Raw genomic sequence first — 19,779 nt, 5'->3', positions numbered from 1 at the left:
ACGAGAGGGACGGTCACGCAGTCAATAATTCCTGGAAGTGGTCAGGACAGTGCGGTGAGCGGCGGGTGATAGCGGGGGTTGAAGTGTGTGGCGCCGTCAAGCCGGCTGGAGCCAGTGGTCACGGTGTTGGTGGCGATAGCGGCAAGGAAAAGTGAGAGTAGAGAGAGGGAGAGAGAGAAAGAGAGCGTGTTATTGACTGTTTGCCTGTTTCCTCATCGCCTACGTATCTGTAAGGAGACGAGAGACACGCTAATATAACGCTCACCAAACCACTATTATCTATCGCCTGTCCTCCGTACCTCTCCACCTCTTCCCTCTCTCTCACACTCTTCATTTCTCCCCTCCACCACCACCTCTTCCACCACTCCTATACACCCGAGTCTAAATATCACCTGGAAACATCTGTAAAACCCTGGAAATTATCCTTAATGTTGACGGTGAGAGACGGGAAATTCTTAGCTCAGCAGCGGCGGGGCGGAGCAGGGGGTGGCGGGGTTCGGCAGGGCGACAGGGCGAGGCAAGGATATAAAGGTGTGGTATTATGGCTGTGTGGTGTGGTGGTGATAACAATGCACTCCCACTCACTTCACTGCCCTGTGTGTAAGTGTGAGTGTGTGTGTGTGTGGCGCCGATCAGAGACGAGTCACAAAACTGTATAACTGGTGTTTTAGGCCTTTGATTGCCACTTGGTACACCTTTCCCTAATTACCGACCACTCTGTGACATCTTTACTTGATCTTCAGCCACATCCAATCTTTAAACTGGGTAGAACTGGGATGATGGGTGGGTGAATGTGGGTGGGTGCCGGGTGGGTTAGTGGGTAGGGGACTGGTGGATGGATGTGAGGGTTGGCCTGTTTGTAGTGTGCGATGGGTAATAAAAAAAGTTTTAATAATAAACGGTTTATTGATATTGCAATTGTTACTCTGAAAATATACATTGGGATAATACAGTGGGAGAGGCTTAAACGTAAGGTTAATCTAAAGAGAGGAACTAACTGTTAGTCGCTCGCACCACGGTGGGAATCGCGCTGAAGTGGTGTCGCTCTGTGTCGCGCTTTCAGGTGCGTCACCTGCTTGTTGTGTCCTATGGTACTGACCTGGCGAGGCGCGTCTTGCGGCAGCATGTGGCGTAGGCGTGGGTGACAGCATACCCTTCCCATACTTCTACAGCCTCTCTCGATGTCTGGCCGACAGATTGGGCAGACTTGGGGTGGTCAGGGCGTCCTGGATGAATGGATATATTTAAGTGGGTGGCTGGATGGGTGAGGTAATAGAAGTGGATGGGTGTGTGAGTGTCAGTCGGTGGACAGATGGAGTTAAAGCTGTGAGTAGGTGGATGTGAGTTGGTGGATATAGCTGAATGACTGAGTGGATGGGTGGATGTGTTTGAGTAAGTAGTGGATGGGTTAGTGGGTAGGAGACGGGTGGATAGATGGGCGGTGGGCCTGTAGGTGGTGCGCGGTGGATAATAAACAAACGGAGAGCCAAGGATATCGTGGTGTGATATTATGGTGGTGGTGTGTGGTGGTGATAACAATGCACTCCCACTCACTTCACTGCCCTGTGTGTGTGTGTGTGTGTGTGTGTGTGCGCGCGTTCGTGCACGTGTGTTTGTGCCTGTGGCCCCGATTAGAGACAAGTCACAAAATTCTATAACTGGTGTGTGTACATTACTCACTTGTGACTCATTAAGCTTCAGTATAGATCCTATAATATAAAACGCTTTGCTCTCACCACGATTATTTTCCAAGGCCATAAAGATTATTAGCTGGGTTCTGAAGAGTGTTTCTCCGGTAAAAGTGTAGAAATCTTGTTAATCTATCGCTAGAACCATAAAAAGAACCTTAAAAACCAGTACTTTCAACTAAAGCTTTTGAAAGCAGTCAGAGTGCAGCGCAGAGGCTTTTCAGGATTAGAGAAACATTAGTGTTTTTATAATTCACGTTGGACTGTAGTACGTTCACTAATATATACACAAGGAAAGTAATGTTTGTGCAGGTGTTTCCCCGTAGGCAGACAGTTGATAGGAGGTCATGTGAGGTGAGGTTGAGGTCACTTGACAGTAGTAGTAGTAGTAGTAGTAGTAGTAGTAGTAGTAGTAGTAGTAGTAGTGGAAATAGCACTAGCAGTAGAAGTGGTGGTAACGAATAATCCAGTAATAATAATACATAGTAGTGATAATATGTATGTACAGGGTAATGAGTTGGGAAGTGCCGCCTCCATTACCATTGCCATATAAGGAGATACGAGCTCAAGTTATGTATCAGACAACATTATCTCACGTATTATTTCACTCACAGATAACACAGAGAGAGAGAGAGAGAGAGAGAGAGAGAGAGAGAGAGAGAGAGAGAGAGAGAGAGAGAGAACGACCTAGCGGATCAATTTATAAGACTGAAAATATTCGTTGTTTACCTCCACTCAGGTTTCTCAGCGGGAGAGGCAACGCTTTCTTTCATAATCATATCAAGCACCTCATGACTCGTTTTTGTGACGCCTTAACCTAATAAATTCTGTAACAGCTCAAAATTTAATACTAGCTCCTTTCAGCGGGAGAAGTAGCACTCATTCCCGTAACCTTAGCCTGTGACATGTGACCTCAATGTTGCGACGCCTTGACTCAGTAAAAAGAAAGTAAATGAATAAAGACAAACTAAATCAATGGCTTCTGCATCTTTTCTTCCCCCCCCTCTCTCTCTCTCTCTCTCTCTCTCTCTCTCTCTCTCTCTCTCTCGTGAGTAAGAATAATCTAGCACCACTCCACCAGCCTCCAATCAGCTTCTAGAAAGGATTGGGTGTAGAGGCAGGCTGGCAGACGGATAGGCAGGGTGAGTGGAGTGGACAGAGTTTAAGAAGGAGGCATGATGTGGAGTGATAAGACTGTGGAGAGAATTGAGATGAGACAAGGCGGGGCGGGGCGGCAGTTGCATGGTGTTGGGCAGTCACCGCCTCATCCTCCTCATCACTGTTCGGGTCTGTTGTCTGATAGCGCTCTTATCCTTATCAGTCCGTAATCACGTGGGATGGCGGCCCTGTGTCTCTCTCTGTTATCCCCCTTTACGCTTTCCACGTCTTAATTTCTCATATATTCAACCCTATTTCCTCACTCATTACTCAAACCATATAAGAAACAGGGCAGAAATATACAGTACTCGTAAATTAATAACTCCAGGCTTAGTTCAGAAGGCAGGAGGGTCAGAGGGCGGCCGGGGGATGCGCTACTGTCAAGGGTGTAGGCAATGAGGGTGTCACCGGCAGTACCAGCCCAGGCTCTCTCCCTCCAGCACGTCAGTCTCGCCCCTGCTTCACTGCACCGCCAGATTCTCTCCAGGTATCGGGCGTTCTGTTGGTGTGTGTGTGTGTGGGGGGGGGGGGGTCTTGTGTTGACTGATGGTTTGTGTTAACCACCAATCATTACTGCTGCTACTACTATTACAACAATAACAAAGCTGATACTGTTATTATTATTATTATTATTTATTATTACTTATTATTATTACTTCTTTTCCCCCTGCTGTTACAACCATAACCACGACCACAAAAACATAACTACTACAAGTACTATTACCACTAATATTACAACAAAGATAATGATAATAATAATAATAATAATAATAATAATAATAATAATAATGATAATACCACGAGAAATGCAACCACCACAACCACAATTACTACCCACCACCACCACCACCACTTCAAAGGCTGTCACGATGTAAGAATGACGTAACATAACAAGACGACTCCTCCGCTTGTTCCCTCCACTGATACTAAAACAAACTCGCACATGAATAATTGAAAACCAGATAGGTGTTCCCGCTACCGTGAATATATACGTGGCAGGTTTTTTTTGTTTTTCTTCTTCTTTTTTATATGGAAAATAAAGGGAAAAAGGAGGTGTTGACTTGAAAAAAATATGTTGTAGAAGGAAACATTTGTTTTTCTCGATAAGCTTCAGTTGAGATCTAGGAGGAAATACTGACAGGGGAAAAGAAAAATAGAGACAGAAAAAGGAAATATTGGAGTGATTCGAAGCTTGAAGCGAAGCATTTGAAGATGTATTGAATCTCTCTCTCTCTCTCTCTCTCTCTCTCTCTCTCTCTCTCTCTCTCAACAATTTAATCTAAGCGGGGTTCGATCTGATAACTTTAAAGCAATGAGACAAGCACTTTACCACGGAGCATTTAATTGTTCTGATTTTCGCTGACGTGTGAATATTTTATTTATTTATTTATTTTTGTCATCGTTCTTGAAGTGTTTTGTGTAACGCGGCCTATCTCAGCCCAAGTGTTATCAGTCCGCCTTATCTATTAATCCAACTTGTCTAGTATATAACTGCCTGGAAAACCATCCTTCTATCATGGCCCTCTCTCTCTCTCTCTCTCTCTCTCTCTGTTCGTTGCTTTCTCTCAGATTTCCTTATTTTTGTTATTTTTTTTTTGTTTTCTTCTTTATTTCATACCTTTTCCTTCTTGTTTTCCCTCTACTGTTTTTCCCTTCTTTTCTTCCTATTTTCATTCCTTCCTTCCCTTTTTGAATACCTAAATAATTTCCACTAGAGCTTGTTATGCGTAGCTAAGAAACAGGACAATGAAATAGGCAGGACAAGGAAATAGGGAATAAAGTTTTATATTATGATCGTCTCCGTAGGTGTAACTGTAGCGTAGTGAACATTCATCACGGGAACCTGAAATATCATTGTATATTAAGGCACCAGTGATTTTTATTTTCCATGCAGGGTTCCGCGTTCGTCACCCTTCCTGCACCTTCCTTTCTTGTGTTGTCTTGTGGTGTGTGGCTGTGAATCTTGCTGTTCATGCATATTTCTCCCGTGACACGCTTTCTGCATCTTCCATCCTTGTTTTTGTGGTGTGTGTGTGTGTGTGTGTGTGTGTGTGTGTAAAATTGCTGTGGTCCATAAACTACCTACCTGTCTATCTGTCTATCATGTATCTGTGTACTGAGGAATCCTATTTATTTGTCTATATGTCTATCTATCTATTTATCTATCAATATGCTTAAGAAGTCAACATTAGTAAAGAGACCATTCAGTTCAGTAACATGAAGGACGGAGTGTCTCAGGGTGCGGGAGTGAGATGCAAGATTTGTGGCATCACTCCCGCAGATAAAGATAACTGACTGATTGATATAGGGACGCGACAACAAGGCCACTGATAATGATTACAGCAAGGCTACGCTAAGTGATGCCCAGTTATCTGTACGCGCATACATACACACATATGCCTTTCTGGTCATATGTCTTTTTTTATTGATTGAAGGTCGATGTTATGCCTTTTAATCTTGGTAGAATGTGGTAAGGTGTGTTTAGAATGACAGAGATTAGCTTGGTAGAATGTGGTAAGGTGTGTTTAGAATGACAGAGATTAGCTTGGTAGAATGTGGCGAGGTGTTTAAAGACATATGTAATATTCGTGGGTTCAATAATCAGGACAGGACAAGAAATGAAAAGAGATAGGATGGTATTGGTTCACGAATAGAGTTACAGATTATTGAAATAGACAGTTTGTTAGTGGTGAGTCATTAGGTAATGCTGAGTCATTAGGGAACTTTAAAAGAAAACTAGACAAATTTATAAATGAGGATGACAGGTGGGAACAGACAGGCAAGTTTTATACAAGGACTACCACGTGTAGGCCTGATGGCTTTTTGCAGCTTCCCTTATTTTCTTACGTTGTAGCGTTCTAAAGTGACAGGTACTCCGTGAAGTGTGGGCTAGCAGAGTGACAGGTTGATTTGGCAGAATGTGATAAGATGTTTAGAATGACGGAGATCTCATGAAGTGAGGGCGGGCGGAGTGGCAGGTTGGGATGGCCCTCAATTGTCTTACAACACTCACCATTACTCAGCTGGGGCCTCTTCCATCCTATCACTAGATTATCAAAGAAGTTTAACTCTTGAACGCTCCACTTGACACATCCACTCTCCTCTCGTTGATTCTCAGAAAGGCTTACGTTAAGTCACGTTAGCGAGCCCAAACATTTTCATCCACTTTGTCTTGCGCTTTCATCATTCTTCATTTCATCCGTACTACGTCTTCCTTCCCCAGCCGCAGTTTAAAGGGTATACAAGAAACTGGTATAGTACATAGTCTTAGTTCAGTATATTAATGGCACAAGAAGAAAGTGGTATTCTAATAGTGGCATATGAATGCAATGGACTCAGTAATCAGGATGTTGGTGCTGAGTCAATAGGAAGCTTTGAAAGATTAGACAAATTTATGAATGGGGATGATAGGTTTATGTAGATATCCCCCCCCCCCCTCTCTCTCTCTCTCTCTCTCTCTCTCTCTCTCTCTCTCTCTCTCTCTCTCTCTCTCTCTCTCTCTGGATTCCCACTATCAGTGCATCCCCTTATCAGCGGGGTCGTGGGTGATCCATAAATTTTATCAGCGAGGATCAGGTGGAGCCAAGCAGATCACTTGTCTGTGTCACGATCGAGGCATCCTGGCCCACGAAAGTTTCACCGCCAAATAACATATACTAGCATGACATGACAGGTTATTAGAGGCATACCTGTGTATTATACTACGTCTGGCCGTTTCTGTCTGTGAAGTAAGCGAGATTTTTTTCCTCCAGTCTCACTCCAACAAACTGACCTGATAATGACCGAAATAGACGGTAAAAAAAAAAAAATGTCAGGTTTATAGATGTTTCACCTACAAGCCCGAGATTCAAACCCGGGCCTTCATGGTTGTGAGCGGAGCGTGCTAACCACTACACTACGCTGTGTGATTCGCCTACGGTCGTCTTTTGGTCACCCAGCCAGCCGTTACCCTACGGAAAGAGCTCAGAGTTCATAGTGACCGATCTTTGATTAGGACTGAGACCACTCACACACCACACACCGGGACAGTGAGGTCACAATCCCTCGGGTCACATCCCGTACCTACTTGCTGCTAGGTGAACAGAGGCTACACATTAAGAGGCTCGCCCAGGGAGCCTCCAGTCTCACTCCAACAAAGTAACCTGATAATGACCGAAATACACAGTAAAAAAAAAAGTGAGATTCTTAGGTGATTGACCTACACACCCGGGATTCGAACCCGAGTCTTCTCGATTGTGAGCCGAGCGTGCTAACTACTACACTACGTGGTGTGTGTGTGTGTGTGTGTGTGTGTGTGAGTGTGTATGTGTGTGTGTTGCCATACGTTTCATTATTATATCTCTTGTTTTATTTATCTCCACATCTCCAGTGCAAGTTTTATCTTGTGAGCATGTTCATGATTCTAGCGATAGTTTAACATTGGATTCTACACCACAAATAAAAAAACAATCAGTTACAGTTTTTATCATACATATTAACATTTTATCTCGACATCACCAGTGCAATATGTATTTTAAGAACGTTTTCATGATTCTAGAGATGGCTAAACAAGGACTCTGCATCATCAGTAAGAAAAAAAAAAAATTAATAACTAGACTGAAAATATATCGCATGGGAGACTGTAGCGTTGCAAACTGTAATTGAGAGCCTCAGTAAGCAACTCCAGTCTTGTCAAGTGCTTTTAGCCCGGCATAATGGAGTTATCAGTGTAACAGTTAAGATACGTTGCTTAGCCTTGGTTATCACAACTTAATCACGCTGCCTGGCCAAGAACGATGGAATTATGAGTGAATGCCACTGATAAGATCTTGCTTGTTGCATTCTTGGTACCTGTTTACATGTTTGTTTTATTCTTTCATTGATTCCTTCTTTCTTTCTCCCTCACTCATTTATTCCTTCTGATTTCTTTTTCTTTTGTTTTTTCTTTCTTCCTTCTTCATTGATTCCTTATGCTTTCTTCTTTCCTCTTTCATTTCTTCCTTCCTCCTTCATTTCTTCCCTCCTCCCTCATTAATTCTTTTTTTCGTTCTTTCTTCCTCCCTTATTCTTTCGTCTTCCATTCTTTCGTCTTCCCCATTTCTTTCTTTCTTCCTTCATTTGTCTATTCTACCATCCTTATTGTCGTATATTCGTCCTTCTTCCTCAGTGTTTCATTTCTCCCTGGTGTGCCTTGGATAATTATAAGAGGAAGCATATCACATCGCAATGCATAAAATTTCCATCCCTAAGTCCCGTGATTCACTTCAATGCTCTTATCTCTTCCTGGATTTAAGCTGAAAACCCACTTACCTTCTTGTTTGTCTTGGGTATAAATGCATGTTACTGCGTGTGTGTGTGTGTGTGTGTGTGTGTGTGTGTGTGTGTGTGTGTGTGTGTGTACTCACTGACTGACTAAATGCTAGGTTTTCTGTACTACTACTACTGCTGTTGTTGTTGCTGCTGCTAATCATAATCGTGTTCCTTTGCCTCACAGGATGGGTGAAGTGGTGAGGGATCCAGTCTTCAACGTTATACCAAAGAACAGCACATTCTTCTTGATATGGAGGGTGGAGGTAAGGCTTATTGTTCTTGTTACTGTTTGTTACTGTTTTTGTTTTCGTTGTTCTATCTATCTAAGAAGGGTTCTGGTTTAGATGACAAGACAAAATAAGGCCCACTCAAGGTGCCAGCCCCTATACAGTCAGAAAAGTAAGTACAGGATAATATGAAGTGTCTTGAAACCTCGCTCTTAAAGGATTGTCTCAGACAGGAAGAAATAAAAGATGCTGAGTTCAAGTTCCTAGTGAGGTTCGAGCCCTTGCTTCCCTCATGCCAAACACGCTAAACGCGCCGGTCCATATATGGTCAGAAAAGCAAATACAGGATTATACGGCTACATATCTAGGATTATACGAAGTGCCTTGAAATCTCCCTCTTGAAGGAGTTTAAATCACAGAAAGGAGGAAATGAAGATTCAAATTTAATTTCTGAATGGGGTTCGAACACGTGTTTTTCTCACGTCAATCCACTACCCAATGAGACAGTTTCTTAGTACGTATAACGAAGCCGCTAGACCAGTGTTTCCCCAGCTGTTCGGCGTGTGGCATTTAGTGCGCTGTCTAATATTTCGAGATAGATATGTCTTCTTCAAATTGTGATTTTCAGTAGGCCTGCACGTCACTGACTACAGGGTTGGTGAGCCGTCAAAGGCCAAGATGTACCTTTAGTGTATCACTAAGCAACAAAGTCTGAGAACCGTTGCCCTAGCCAGATAAGAGTTTAGAAGTGCTTTAAAACTTATGATTTTATTTAATATTTTCTCCCTTCAGAACCTGGAGCTGGTGGCTCTGAAGCGTGAGGACTATGGGAAGTTCCACAAGGGCGACTCCTACTTGGTGGTGAACGCCAGCGAGTATGGCAAGCCTGGGGGCATGCAAGACATTGTGAGTGTATGTCTGTTTGGGATTAGTGTTCTCTAACGTGGCGGCGTCTGATCTCCAGTATTCTAAAACTATCACTAGAATGACGAAAACACTCTTGAATGTCCCCATGACTTCCATTAAAACTTGCTAGAAGTATAGCAGGACGCCAGAACGCTTGAGAACTGCAGTGCCTTCCTTGCATCCACCTTTACAAATCGCAAATATACAGCCCAGATTTCCTCCCCTGCCTCAACCTCCAATATTAGCAGACAGCATAGTAAGATTGCCTCCTTGTGCCTCCCTCAGCCGCATCCTCCTCGCGGGAAGCTGGATATCCACATTCACTTCTGGCTGGGCAGCGAGACGAGCACAGACGAGGCTGGCGTGGCGGCGATCAAGTCCGTGGAGCTTGACGACCTGTTGGGAGGTGGCCCCGTGCAGCACAGGGAGGTGGAGGCCAGCGAGAGTAAGCGGTTCCTGTCCTACTTCAAGAATGGCATCAGGCAAGTGGCGGTAGTGATGGTGGGTGTAGTATTAGTGGTGAGAGAGAAAGACACAAACTAATACATCTTGACGCTTCCTCTTTAATTTAGGGTGCTGCAGGGGGGCGTGGCCACGGGGTTCAGGAAAGTGACAGATGACTTCCAGCCATCCATCTACCACGTGAAGGGCAAGAGAACCACGGTGGTCAAGGAAATGCCGAAGGTAATGGGTTTGAAACTTTGTAGAGGATGTATTGATATATAGATTTTTTTTTATGTAGGAAGGACACTGGCCAAGGGCAACAAAAATCTAACAAAAAAATGCCCACTGAAATGCCAGTCCCATAAAAGGGTCAAAGCAGTGGTCAAAAATTGATGAATAAGTGTCTTGAAACCTCCCTCTTGAAGGAATTCAAGTCATAGGAAGGTGGAAATACAGAAGCAGGCAGGGAGTTCCAGAGTTTACGAGAGAAAAGGACGAATGATTGAGAATACTGGTTAACTCTTGCGTTAGAGAGGTGGACAGAATAGGGGTGAGAGAAAGAAGAAAGTCTTGTGCAGCGAGGCCGCGGAAGGAGGGGAGGCATGCAGTTAGCAAGATCAGAAGAGCAGTTAGCATGAAAATAGCGGTAGAAGACAGCTAGATATGCAACATTGCGGCGGTGAGAGAGAGGCTGAAGACAGTCAGTTAGAGGAGAGGAGTTGATGAGACGAAAAGCTTTTAATTCCACCCTGTCTAGAAGAGCAGTATGAGTGGAACCTCCCCAGACATGTGAAGCATACTCCATACATGGACGGATAAGGCTCTTGTACAGAGTTAGCAGCTGGGGGGTTGAGAAAATCTGGCGGAGGCGTCTCAGAACACCTAACTTCATAGAAGCTGTTTTAGCTAGAGATGAGATGTGAAGTTTCCAGTTCAGATTATAAGTAAAGAACAGACCGAGGATGTTCAGTGTAGAAGAGGGGGACAGTTTAGTATCATTGAAGAAGAGGGGATAGTTGTCTGGAAGGTTGTGTCGAGTTAATAGATGGAGGAATTGAGTTTTTGAGGCATTGAATAATACCAAGTTTGCTCTGCCCCAATTAGAAATTTTAGAAAGATCAGAAGTCAAGCGTTCTGTGGCTTCCCTGCGTGATGTGTTTACCTCCTGAAGGGTTGGACGTCTATGTAAAGATGTGGAAAAGTGCAGGGTGGTATCATCAGCGTAGGAGTGGATAGGACAAGAAGTTTGGTTTAGAAGATCATTAATGAATAATAAGAAGAGAGTGGGTGACAGGACAGAACCCTGAGGAACACCACTGTTAATAGATTTAGGAGAAGAACAGTGACCGTCTACCACAGCAGCAATAGAACGGTCAGAAAGGAAACTTGAGATGAAGTTACAGAGAGAAGGATAGAAACCGTAGGAGGGTAGTTTGGAAATCAAAGCTTTGTGCCAGACTCTATCAAAAGCTTTTCATATGTCCAAGGCAACAGCAAAAGTTTCACCAAAATCTCTAAAAGAGGATGACCAAGACTCAGTAAGGAAAGCCAGAAGATCACCAGTAGAGCGGCCTTGACGGAACCCATAATGGCGATCAGATAGAAGGTTGTGAAGTGATAGATGTTTAAGAATCTTCCTGTTGATTATAGATTCAAAAACTTTAGATAGGCAGGAAATTAAAGCAATAGGACGGTAGTTTGAGGGATTAGAACGGTCACCCTTTTTAGGAACAGGTTGAATGTAGGCAAACTTCCAACAAGAAGGAAAGGTAGATGTTGATAGACAGAGCTGAAAGAGTTTGACTAGGCAAGGTGCAAGCACGGAGGCACAGTTTCGGAGAACAATAGGAGGGACCCCCATCAGGACCATAAGCCTTCCGAGGGTTTAGGCCAGCGAGGGCATGGAAAACATCATTGCGAAGAATTTCAATAGGTGGCATGAAGTAGTCAGAGGGTGGAGGAGAGGGAGGAACAAGCCCAGAATCGTCCAAGGTAGAGTTTTTAGCAAAGGTTTGAGCAAAGAGTTCAGCTTTAGAAATAGATGTGATAGCAGTGGTGCCATCTGGTTGAAATAGAGGAGGGAAAGAAGAAGAAGCAAAGTTATTGGAGATATTTTTGGCTAGATGCCAGAAATCGCGAGGGGAGTTAGATCTTGAAAGGTTTTGACATTTTCTGTTAATGAAGGAGTTTTTGGCTAGTTGGAGAACAGACTTGGCATGGTTCCGGGCAGAAATATAAAGTGCATGAGATTCTGGTGATGGAAGGCTTAAGTACCTTTTGTGGGCCACCTCTCTATCATGTATAGCACGAGAACGAGATATGTAGAAAGATAACTGATAGATAGATTGTTTGCTGTATTGGGAACAAGTTGGTCAGTTAGGTGAATGAATAGACACACAGACAGATAAGCAGGTAGATAGCTTTCTCCCTACCCAACAGAGTGAAACAGTAAAATGCATTATGATTAAAAACATTGAAACACACATACACACTTGCATCCACACAAATCAAGGCCACACTAGTCTATCAGTGTCACAAGCAACTCTCATGTAACACTTTAATTTTTTCTCTAGATTGAATGGAAGGCAATGAATGATGGAGATGTGTACGTGCTGGACACCAAGAGCATCATCTATGTGTGGGTGGGCAGAAACAGCAACAACATTGAGAAGCTGCAAGGTGCCAAGGTGAGTCTGGACAGTGAGGCAGCCAGCATATTTGTGTGTCATTCACCTACGGTCATCTGCTGGTCAGCCAGCCAGCCTTTACCCTACGGAAAGAACTCAGAGCTCATAGTGACCAATCTTTGGTTAAGACTGAGACCACTTACACACCACACACTGGGACAGTGAGGTCACACCCCTCAGGTTATATCCCATACCTACTTCCTGCTAGGTGAACAAGGGCTACACATTAAGAGGCTTCTTGGTTGTGAGCCGAGCGTGCTAACCACTACACTACACTACGCAATGTGTGTGTGTGTGTGTGTGTGTGTGTGTGTGTGTGTGTGTGTGTGTGTGTGTTTCAGCTGTGCCTGGAATGAATGTCTTGTGTGTGTGTCTTGAAATGAGTGGAGGAAATGACTGGATTCTGAAGTGGAAATAAAAACTTTTCCTTTTTCTTCTTGTTTTTCTAAATTTAAAAAAGAGGATGGAATTAGCTCTTGTTTTTTCTAGATTTAGAAAAGAGGATGGAATTAGCTCTTATATAGAGTGTCAGATGACTGGAATAGACTCAGTAATCAGGTTATAAGTGTCAGTTCATTAGAGAGCTTTGAAAGACTAAACAAATATATGGATGGGATATGGGATGGGACAGGTGGAAATAGGTAGGCATGTTTCATACAAGGACTGCCATGTGTAGGCTTGATAGCTATTTGCACCAACCCTTGTGTTTTTATGTTTCTCCTCCTCCCCCTCCTTGACAAGTTACCAGGTTATCTTGTGTCACCAGGCATCAAGTCACTGGACACTTAGCTAACTATCAAGACAGTAAGGGGCACACAGACCACCTGTATCATCACCTAACCTAACCTTGTGTTCTCAGTTTGCCTCGACACTGAAACTAGAGCATGGCGGTGGCACAGTGGTGGTGGTGGAGGATGGGCAGGAGGCAGCACTTCAGGACAGGGAGAGGACTGCCTTTGAGAACCTGCTGCCTCTCAACAACAAGCAGGTCACACCCGCCGCCGACGCTCCTAAGGACGAGACTGTGGTGAGAAGGAACTGACCAGATGCAGGGGATTGGAAGTGTTTGCTTTTAATGTTGTGGTTTTGTAGTTCTAAATATGTTACAGCAGATGAAGGTAGACACTGAAACATTTAAGAATCTTAACCATTTAGTCATTGCATCTTCTCATCTTCTAATCTGCCTTCCTTCCTTCCTCAGGCACGCCGCATCTGCCAGGAGCTGAAGCTGTTCCGCTGCACTGATGAGTCTGGCACACTGAAGGTTGTGGAAATAAAGAATGGGCCACTCTTCCAGGCTGATCTTGACCCCAATGTACGGTGCTTCCATTTGTCTCCTTGCCCTCACACTGCATGTATCAGGAACTGCCATGTGTAGGCCTGGTAGATCCTTGTATCTTCACTTATGAGTTCTTATGATACACTCTTGCTTTGTTTCTTCATATTGGAACAAAACTTTTAAGAACAAGTGATGATTATACTTTAATACCTGCAGTAATGTTTAAATTTGTATTTCTTCTGTATTTATGTGTTTCTTCACTTTTCCTTCTCACTATCCTTCATGTTTCCTTTCCACTCGTCTGACTCCTTGCTGGTTTGGTGCAGGATTCGTTTATCATTGACAACGGGTCAGATGGCATCTGGGTGTGGGTGGGGAAGAACGCCACCAAGAAGGAGCGAGAGGAGGCACTGAGGAACGCCCAGGGCTTCATCACCAAGAAGGGATATGCACCACAGTAAGGCTCAACTGACTGCTTTGTTTGATTTACTCTGAAATACAGTTTATTATTTCTTGTGTACATAACAGAAAGATATTATAAGCTTCATTTCTGCAGCTCTCTTCTTTGTCTCTTATTGAACTTTTTTGCTATCATTCTTTCCACTCTCCAGTCTTGTATACACATAACAAAGATATTATAACCTTTTCTTAATTTCTGGAGTGACTTTGTTCTGTTACATCTCTTTTGTTTTCCTCTTCTCTCCTTTAATCATCCCTTCCATTCTCTCTCTTGCTCTGTATTTTGAAGGACTGCTCTCTCATCAGAACTCTTTTCCTAAGCCACAGAGATGAATAGTCAAGTTCTTGTACATATTCTTCTCACTGATGATATAAATCTTTGCTAAACAGTCATTAAAACACCCTTATAAACCCCCGAGTCTCTACTACATTCATTCATACTTGTCATTCCCTCAGCACTCAAGTGTCTCGCATCGTACAGCATGGGGAACCTCCGGAATTTAAGACTCTGTTCAAGGACTGGAGGGACAAAGACCAGAGCAAAGGTTTTGGCCGCCAAGTCTCAAGTGAGTTATGAATTGTGATCCATAGTATGTCTTGCCATTTTTATTGTAACTCATATTTTCTGCTGAATGAAGCCAAGTCACTTTATAAAATAGTAACCAACATAGGTCTTTGAAGTGGTTTGGGAGAGAACAAGAGTGGCATAAGCAAAATTCTTGGGATCAGTAGTCAGAATAGGACAAGAAAAGTTAATTCAAGATTGATAAAATTAGGAAGGAACTGGTTCTCAAATAGTGGGAGGTGATTGAAATAGATTAAGTAAGGTTGTTAGTGTTGAGTCATTGGAAGCTTAGACAGATTTATGGATGAGGATAACAGATGGAAGTAAGCAAGCATATTCCACACAGGAACTGCCACATGTAGACCTGACAACTTCTTGCAGCTTCCCTTATGTTCCCATACTGTTATGTACCTGTGTTCGTATACGATTTCCCTTCCCTCAGCCACCAAGATCGCCACCACTGTTCAGACCAAGTTCGACGCCACCACCCTGCATTCGAGGCCTCAGCTTGCCGCCTCCACTCAGATGGTGGATGACGGCAAGGGGCAGAAGGAAGTGTGGAGGTGTGTGTGTGTGTGTGTGTGTGTTGTGAGTAGAGAAATCCTTTAGAAAGAAATTTATGGCTAGATGGTGAGAGAAATAGGAAGGATATTAAGATTTAAGAGGACAAGGAAGAGGAGGATCAGAAGCAGGAAGAGGAGGAGGAGGAGGAGGAGGAAGAAGAAAATGATGATGCTAATGAGGAAGGAGGAGGAAGATACAACATAAGGATAACTTTTTGAAAACATCCATTTATCTACCTATTTCATCCCACACAAGTTGTTCCAGACAAGGCACTACATACCCATACACCCACACACACATATCATTCACACTTTTAGCCCTGTCATTTGAAAGCATAACCTTTACATTTCTTTACCACATCTATAAAACAAACATAACATTTCCAATTTTTTTATTTTTTATTTATTTATTTATTTATTTATTTATTTATTTATTTATTCAATTATTTTATTTACTTATTATTTTTATTTATTCTTTTTCTATCAGAGTGAAGAACTTTAATCTGGTTCCCGTGCCAGAGAAACAATTTGGGGAGTTCTTCGCTGGTGACTGTTACATTGTGCTGTACGCTTACATTGAGGGCAGCAAGGAACACTACATCCTTTACTATTGGATTGTGAGTACTGGCTGGCTACTCCTGTCTCTCCTCTTTCAGCCATTCTTCATCTCCTTATCTCTTCTGCCTCATTGCCTCTAGTATTGTTAAGCTTCTGTTAAATGCAGGTGATTAGTTTGCTCTAATTCTCCCTCTTATCTTCTCATGCTTGTTTTCATTGCTCTTCCATCTTCAACCATTCTTCATTCCTCATCTCTTCTAGTATAGTCAAGTCAAACTGAAGTCTGTTTAAGTGCTGGTGATTATTTCAGATTGATTTTCCTTCTTATCTCTCTATTTTTCCCCTTTTTTTGCTTTTGTTCTCCTTTTTCCCTCTGTTTTATCTCATCTGTAGCTGCACAGGTCTTCATTAGCTCTCAGGTGATCTGTTTTACTGATCACATCCATCATCATAGGGTCGAGGAAAGGCAGTTCTCTCTCTTGACATTTATTGATGAGGTAGGCATGACCGTAAGAGTTGTGAACAAGTTCTCAGTCTCAATTTCTTACAAAATAACATTATACACTGATATTAAACACTTTCAACATATTACAGTATTCATTAACAATACATGCAATCAACTTGGCACTATGACAATCAGTTTTTACTACAAAATTAAAGTATTTACCTCGGTCACCATCCTGCCCATCTTTGAGCACAACTTGGCCTTGAGTGATGCCCACAGGCGAGCATCAGCTTTGATGCTTAATATAGCAATGAATACTGATACTTACACATATTACATGTCTTCATGCAAATAGAAAACTATTGAAATTTCACTTAGGATTACCGAGAAATAATGACGTGAGGTACATACACTTTATGTACAGTAACATCATTACTGTCTTCCCTTTTCTCTTCTTTAGCCCTGCATAACCTAAACTAACCTTACTTAATAGTTTCTTTCATTTTCATCCTATTTTCCTCTCTTTTATCTTGTGCTGTCTTTCCTTTCTCATCTCTAACCCAACATAACCTAAACAAACCAAACATAACCATCAAAAGTGTAGCAAGGATGCCTGATCTTTATAAGGTTCTATATTACACTATCACTCCTATGATCTTTGAATCCTCACTGAGACTGGTTCGCTCCACAGGGCAGCCACGCTAGCCAGGACGAGGCAGGCACAGCAGCAGCGAAGGCAGTTGAGTTGGACGACAGGTTGGAGGGGCGCGCTGTGCAAGTGAGAGTGGTGCAGGGCAAGGAGCCACCACACTTCATGGCTGTGTTTGGTGGAAAAATGGTCATCTTTGAGGGCGGCTATGCTTCCTCCTTTGATGGTCAGTGGGTTGAGATGTAGTGTGTGGAGTGTCAGTTAGGTTGGTTGTCTTTACTTTAAATGGTTGTTAGTTGATGTGGGTTTGTAAGGGAGGATTTGATACAAGGTGCAGTGTGTGAACTGCTATTCTAGGGTGATTGTCTCTAGTATAATGGGTTTGCAAGTTGATACGGGTGTGATATATATAGACAAAAGTGAGAGGTGATTCAAGGCACTGTGTTAAATGCTGCCTAGGGTGATTGTCTCTGCTGTAATGGGTTGTTAGTCAACAGAGATTTTTTAAAGAGAAGATTTAACACACAAAGACAAGGGTGCCTACAATCCTCCCTCTTTTTCACATATCCTACCCCTCCCTCTTCCTCCTCCCATCCTACACTCTCTCTCCTCATATTTTCCTCTTCCTTCATCTGTCATACCTTCCTCCATTTTCCTCACATATCCTTTCCCTCCCTCCTCCTCCCATCCTACCCTCTATCTTTAAATATTTTCCTCCTCCTCCTCCATCTTTTGTACCTTCCTTCCTCTTCCTCACATAATCTACCACTTCTTCCTCTTCCTCCCATCCTCCTTCCTTTTCCCCATCAGTCCATACCCTCTTCCTTTATCTACTTTTATTCCTCCCACATATGCATCTCTCTCTCTCTCTCTCTCTCTCTCTCTCTCTCTCTCTCTCTCTCTCTCTCTCTCTCTCTCTCTCTCTCTCTCTCTCTCTCTCTCTCTCTCTCTCTCTCTCTCTCTCTCTCTCTCTCTCTCTCTCTCTCTCTCTCTCTCTCTCTCTCTCTCTCTCTCTCTCTCCCCCCCCCCCCTCTGTCTCTGTCTCTCTCTCCCCCCTCTGTCTCACTCTCTCTCTTTGTGTCAGGGGCCGGGACTCGTGATCAGGGCCGCAAGTCTTCCTATATGTTGCAAGTTCGTGGCACCACCAACCACAACACCAAGGCAGTAGAGGTAAGGGTGATGTTCTCTCTTCATTTCTCCCTCTCTCTAGGTAAGGAATGATGTCAGTAGGGAAGGGAAGAGTCTGTGAGTGTATGAGTGTTTTCATGATTCCTGTGACAGTCTAACAAGAATTCATCGTTAGATAGAAAAATATTCATGAAAATCTGATTATTCATCTCTGTAGCCTTTGAAAACTCTCTCCTCCTCTCCCTCTCTTATGCACTATCATCACAACACCTCAATGCCTCTAATACCATACAGTATCACTCACTACCTTTCTGCTCTGTCATCCATCATCCTCACAACACCTCCAGTCTAAGTCACTCACCTCAGTGTCTCTAATACCATACACGTCTCCTCTCACCAGGTTGACATGCGAGCCGGCTGCCTCAACTCCAATGACTGCTTCGTGGTGGCAACACCACAGCTGACCTACGTGTGGTGCGGCAAGGGCTCCACTGGGGACGAGAGGGAGATGGCCAAGTCCCTCGCTGCCAGCAAAGGGGAGACACTCATGGTTTCTGAAGGTGAAGTGGCAAAGTTTTGTTTAGGCTATGTGAGGAAATTCCTTATTAAAACTAGTATGGGATGTAGGAAGAAACCATCTCTATTTATTTTGCTCATAGTTACTTCATTTCTCAAGGTTCTCTACTAGTCCTGCCAAATATCAAGTTTATCACACTGAATTCCTTCTTCAGGGTACGAGAAAGAGGACTTCTGGCAGGTGCTTGGAGGGAAGGAGACTTACGCCAGCTCCAGCAGACTCAAGGAGGAGCAGCTTTCCCACCAGCCGCGACTCTTCCAGTGCTCCAATGCTTCTGGTGTCTTCAAAGGTGAACTGATGTGAGGCTACAATAGAGAACTGAGACATTAGGAAAGGATATATCGATAGATAGATGTATAAATGAAAAAGGTGTTAAAATCCCCCTTGTGTCTATATCTCATGGAGGTGAGGCTCAAGGTAGGGCAAGATTATGATAGTGATGTGAACTGAAACATAAGGAAAGGATATAGAGATAGGTAGATACATAGATGAGAAATAGTGGTGATCTGCCCTGTGAGTGTGTGTGTGTGTGTGTGTGTGCAGTGGAATATTCATTGTGCTTTCTTCTCGCCACCAGCGGACGAGATCATCAACTTCTCTCAGGTTGACCTGGTTGATGATGACGTGATGTTGCTGGACACCTGGGACACCATCTTCCTATGGGCCGGACACCACTCCAACAAGGTGAGTGGCCTGACCTTCACCTGACCCTGAAATAACCCTGAACTGATCCTGAAATGGTCTTGAACTGACCCTGACCCTGAGATGACCCTGACCTGACCTTACCCTTATATCTCTCTCTTTAGGTGAAGTAGAAGTCTCTTCTAATGTTCTTATCCAACAAGGCTTCATTTCCCTCCCTTTAGATGACATGGAGGTCTGTATGAATCCTTTCACAGCATTATGCAACAATTAACACCCCTAAAAATAAAGCATCTACAAGAAAGAAAGGAGACTAAAAAGAGTATATTTTGCAATTTCTAACCAGTATAATGTTTGGAGATGGCTGTACAAGAAAATGTCTCACAGTAGTTTGTCATTTTTTTTTTTTTTTTTTAGGAGAAAGACTGGCCAAGGGCAGCAAAAATCCAATAAAAAAAAACAAAAAGCCCACTGAGATGCCAGTCCCAGAAAAGGGTTCAAAGTGGTAGTCAGAA

The 19,779-nt window shown here is 43.3% G+C and overlaps 1 protein-coding gene across 3 annotated transcripts in view; it reads left to right on the top strand.

Annotated features, from left to right (window-relative positions):
- LOC135090477 (gelsolin-like) overlaps nucleotides 1-19,779 on the top strand; it is a 31,865-nt gene that overhangs the window by 7,979 nt on the left and 4,107 nt on the right. The window contains exons 1-17 of one of the 3 annotated variants that reach the window (XM_063987222.1): nucleotides 3,178-3,333; nucleotides 8,320-8,398; nucleotides 9,155-9,268; nucleotides 9,554-9,750; nucleotides 9,841-9,952; nucleotides 12,286-12,399; nucleotides 13,259-13,426; nucleotides 13,601-13,714; nucleotides 14,005-14,135; nucleotides 14,594-14,703; nucleotides 15,145-15,265; nucleotides 15,753-15,882; nucleotides 16,960-17,143; nucleotides 18,002-18,087; nucleotides 18,446-18,605; nucleotides 18,777-18,911; nucleotides 19,200-19,306. In XM_063987222.1, the coding sequence (XP_063843292.1) occupies nucleotides 3,242-3,333; nucleotides 8,320-8,398; nucleotides 9,155-9,268; nucleotides 9,554-9,750; nucleotides 9,841-9,952; nucleotides 12,286-12,399; nucleotides 13,259-13,426; nucleotides 13,601-13,714; nucleotides 14,005-14,135; nucleotides 14,594-14,703; nucleotides 15,145-15,265; nucleotides 15,753-15,882; nucleotides 16,960-17,143; nucleotides 18,002-18,087; nucleotides 18,446-18,605; nucleotides 18,777-18,911; nucleotides 19,200-19,306 (2,154 nt within the window). In that variant the 5' untranslated portion in view covers nucleotides 3,178-3,241. Of the gene's footprint in view, nucleotides 1-3,177; nucleotides 3,334-8,319; nucleotides 8,399-8,886; nucleotides 9,017-9,154; nucleotides 9,269-9,553; nucleotides 9,751-9,840; nucleotides 9,953-12,285; nucleotides 12,400-13,258; nucleotides 13,427-13,600; nucleotides 13,715-14,004; nucleotides 14,136-14,593; nucleotides 14,704-15,144; nucleotides 15,266-15,752; nucleotides 15,883-16,959; nucleotides 17,144-18,001; nucleotides 18,088-18,445; nucleotides 18,606-18,776; nucleotides 18,912-19,199; nucleotides 19,307-19,779 lie in introns of those variants that run through there. The other 2 variants (XM_063987221.1, XM_063987223.1) reach the window with 2 other exon arrangements.

This window comes from Scylla paramamosain, chromosome 35, assembly GCF_035594125.1.
Source record: "Scylla paramamosain isolate STU-SP2022 chromosome 35, ASM3559412v1, whole genome shotgun sequence".
NCBI classification, from domain to species: domain Eukaryota; kingdom Metazoa; phylum Arthropoda; class Malacostraca; order Decapoda; family Portunidae; genus Scylla; species Scylla paramamosain.
This window is presented reverse-complemented; position numbering and strand designations above follow the sequence as displayed.